At 34.2% G+C, this 3,824-nt stretch overlaps 1 protein-coding gene across 1 annotated transcript; it reads left to right on the top strand.

The window, feature by feature from the left end:
* Positions 1-214: 214 nt before the first annotated feature.
* Positions 215-3,457, top strand: LOC123654470. Its single transcript, XM_045590369.1, has 3 exons — positions 215-1,453; positions 1,684-2,577; positions 3,434-3,457. The coding sequence occupies exons 1-3, from the start codon at positions 215-217 to the stop codon at positions 3,455-3,457; spliced, it is 2,157 nt and encodes a 718-aa protein (XP_045446325.1).
* The last annotated feature ends 367 nt before the right edge of the window (positions 3,458-3,824 follow it).

The raw sequence follows: 3,824 nt of genomic DNA, 5'->3' as shown, positions 1-3,824 counted from the left end.
GAAAATTCCCCAAAATATATTAAGTACAAACGAAAAAACTTACATGTCCCTTGCAATCAAAAAACTATTAGACTTAGGTGCTATCTCGTTGTCTAAACAAAACGACGATATTTTTATTTCTAGCTCTTTCCTAGCCCCAAAACCCAATGGCGATAAAAGATTTATCCTCAATTTAAAACCACTCAATAAATTTATTATTAATAATCATTTTAAAATGGAAGACCATAGGACAGTGACTAAACTTCTATCAGTAAATGCTTTTATGGCTACTATTGATCTTAAGGAAGCATACTTTTTAGTCCCCATCGCCAAAAGTTGCCGCAAGTACTTATGTTTTGCTTTTGATGGTAAAATCTATCATTTTAATGTCTTACCATATGGTCTATCTGTTGCTCCACGTATTTTTACAAAAATAATGAAAGAAGTTATGAATCATCTGAGGTCCAAGGGTTACAGATCTGTTATATACCTTGATGACATTTTATGCATCGGTGATACGTTCAGTGAATGTGTCAGAAATGTCACAGAAACATTAAATTTATTAGAGCGCTTATGTTTTGTCGTTAACTGGGAAAAAAGTATGTTATTGCCCCAACAAAACTGCAGGTTCTTAGGATTCACGTTTAATACAGTTGAAATGTCACTAGGGTTGCCCGTAGACAAAAGAAATAAGATCTCTAAGTTGATAAATATTTATTTAACGTTACCAAAATGTACAATTCGAGAATTTTCACAACTAATTGGTGTACTTGTAGCAGCATGCCCAGCTATAAAATACGGTTGGCTATACACACGAAGTCTCGAAAGAGCAAAATTCTTAGCCTTGCAACAGAATGATGATTACAGTACAAAAATTAAGCTTTCTAAGGATATTTTACCTGATCTACGATGGTGGAATAATAACATAACTTCGTCTAATAACTCTCTAAGACCACAAGATCAATTTATGTTAGAAATATTCTCAGATGCGTCGAAGACGGGTTGGGGAGCTTTCTGTAATGGAAATCGGGTAAATGGGGGATGGAAAGACAGTGAACTTTCCTTACATATTAATTACCTAGAGCTATTAGCTGTATTCATGGGACTTAAGTGCTTTGCTAAGAATCTTTCAAACGGATCTATTCTGTTACGTGTAGACAACACAACAGCAATATGCTACATTAATCGAATGGGTGGAATTCAATTCCCACACTTGAATGATCTAGCTAGGTCTATTTGGCAGTGGTGTGAGAAGCGCAATATCTGGTTATTTGCTTCATATATAAATTCTCAAGATAACATCGAAGCTGACCAAGAATCTAGAAAACTTAATATTGATATAGAGTGGGAACTTTCAACGTGGGCATTTAATAATATAAAGGAAACGCTAGGCACACCAGATATTGACTTGTTTGCCTCTCGCGTCAATGCTAAATGTCAACGGTATATATCGTGGAAAAAAGACCCAGACGCAGTAACTGTAGACGCATTTACAATTAATTGGTCTAAATATTTCTTCTACGCTTTCCCTCCGTTTGCTTTGATACTAAAGTGCTTAAACAAAATAATCAATGATAAAGCCTCAGGCATACTAGTCTTCCCTCATTGGCCTGGACAACCGTGGTTTCCACTACTTAAAACAATGATGACTTCAGAAATCATATTTTTTGAACCTAATCCACATCTTCTCAAATCCCGTTTCAGATCTCTTCACCCGTTGCACCAGACCCTTACCCTGGCAGCTGTGAAGCTCTCCGGTACGCCTTTAAGCACCGCAACGTTCCAAGCGTAGCTCTCGATCTGATGATTTCCTCAATATCAGCAAACACTTTAAGACAGTATAACGTTTCTCTTAAACTTTGGTGGCAGTTCTGTCTGGAACAAAGTCTTAATGTACTAGATACTTCAATAGAATCAGTAATAACATTTCTTACGAGTCAATTTTATAATGGTAGTTCATACGGCACTATCAATACCCATCGTTCTGCACTATCGTTATTCTTAGGTAACCATGTAGGCTCCGATGAGAGGATTAAAAGGCTGTTAAAAGGCATTTTTAAGCAAAAACCCTGTCGCCCTAAGTATATTACTACTTGGAATCCCCAAGTAGTACTAGATTACATTTCTCAGTGGGTTCCTAATAAAACCCTGAGCTTAGAACGATTAACTAAAAAGGTGACTGTTCTCTTAGCATTATGCACTGCTCATAGGGTACAAACCTTGTCTCTGATAAAGATTGAAAATATCATAAAATCTTCCGACGGAATTAAAATATTAATAACCGATCTGATAAAGACGTCTTCAGCTGGTAAAGAACAGCCCCATTTGTACTTACCCTTCTTTAAAGAAAACCCTAATATATGTCCTGCTATGGCTTTAGAAGATTATATGTATATCACGAAAGATTTAAGACCACCCAATACAAAAACTCTTCTTATTACATATAAAAAGCCTTATAGAAAAGCATCCTCTCAGACTATTAGCAGATGGATTAAGCAGACATTGGCAGAGGGCGGCGTCGACGTTGGCGTGTTTAGCGCGCACAGCACGCGACACGCGTCCACGTCGGCGGCGGCCTCTGCTGGCGTCTGTATTGACGTAATAAGAAGAACTGCTGGCTGGTCAGAATCTTCCAAAACCTTTGCAAAATTTTATAACCGCCCAATTTCAGATACTGTATCTAGAACAGGCAGGCTATTTGCCGAATCAGTGTGTCAAATAGTTACAAATAATTAATATAATAAAAATTGTAAAATAATCAATATATTTGTTAAATTAATTGATTATCTGATAAAACTAATTGTAGATAATTATTATTTTTTTCTTTTTCATTTGTTTTGTATAAAATTAAATAAACATTAACGAAAACGTTTGATATGTTTTGTAATTTTAAACTAGCACACCTATCTCTAAACATCTACATAGTTATAAGTATATCTTCGAATGAAATAACGAAATATAATAGATGATCAACTGAACTTCGAGAAGCGAAGTTCGATCATTATTATATGAGTTATTTCATTCGAAGATATAAACACCCGGCCCACCCTACCCTATAACAAAAACAAGATTTATTTAATTTTATACTCTCTGAAAAGAATGAGTTAATGTGACAGTGTTGGCCGAGTGGATCCGATGACAGTTTTGACAATTGAATGAAACGTCAATTGATTTGTCTTTTAAATAGTGCGAGCTGCCTTGTAGGATAAAGGTACTACATAGTTATAAGTATATCTTCGAATGAAATAACTCATATAATAATGATCGAACTTCGCTTCTCGAAGTTCAGTTGATCATCTATAATCCAACAAAAAGTTGGATAAGCATTTAAAAGTTTTGACAGTGTTTTATTGACAATTACTTCTTACATATTCAATTATAATTTTTGATCGATGGTCAGCTTTATCTGTAAAATTTTCAGCTAAAACTGTAAAAATAAGTGTAATATTTTTAGGTGAAGCTGTGGTTATTGGACTAGGATGAAAAATATGACTAAAACGTATTTAACATTGTTACATATAAAGCGTTATTTATTAAAAATGTATGTAAATTAAGGTGTAGCCAAACCCGGTGGATTATTGCAAATAAGGATATCTTTGGATTTAGAATATCTTTGAAACGTGTACATTTTCTTATACCATTGCATGAGATGAATTTTAAAGAAGCTACAGCCAAGGAAGTAATTCAGTCATGATACTCAGATTTGTGTCACGTGTATTTTTATTGACACGGAGTTATGAAAAAAAAATAATCAAATATATTGCACATATCTATACAAATAAATAAAATTGAAGTGTCTAATAAATAATAATAATAAAAATCATTTATTTCTATAATTTTTGTTA

Source organism: Melitaea cinxia, chromosome 6 (genome assembly GCF_905220565.1).
Source record: "Melitaea cinxia chromosome 6, ilMelCinx1.1, whole genome shotgun sequence".
In the NCBI taxonomy this organism is placed as follows: Eukaryota; Metazoa; Arthropoda; class Insecta; order Lepidoptera; family Nymphalidae; genus Melitaea; species Melitaea cinxia.
Note: the sequence above shows the minus strand (reverse complement) of the source record. Positions and strands in the feature narration are given on the sequence as shown.

What these genes read in the sequence shown, in the direction of transcription:
- LOC123654470 (XM_045590369.1), top strand. Translation starts at nt 215, where the DNA reads ATGGAAGACCATAGGACAGTGACTAAACTTCTATCAGTAAATGCTTTT. An exon ending in GGAAAAAAGACCCAGACGCA is followed by an intron (nt 1,454 to 1,683) that starts GTAACTGTAGAC and finishes ATCCCGTTTCAG; the next exon opens with ATCTCTTCACCCGTTGCACC. An exon ending in CTGCTGGCGTCTGTATTGAC is followed by an intron (nt 2,578 to 3,433) that starts GTAATAAGAAGA and finishes TAATATTTTTAG; the next exon opens with GTGAAGCTGTGGTTATTGGA.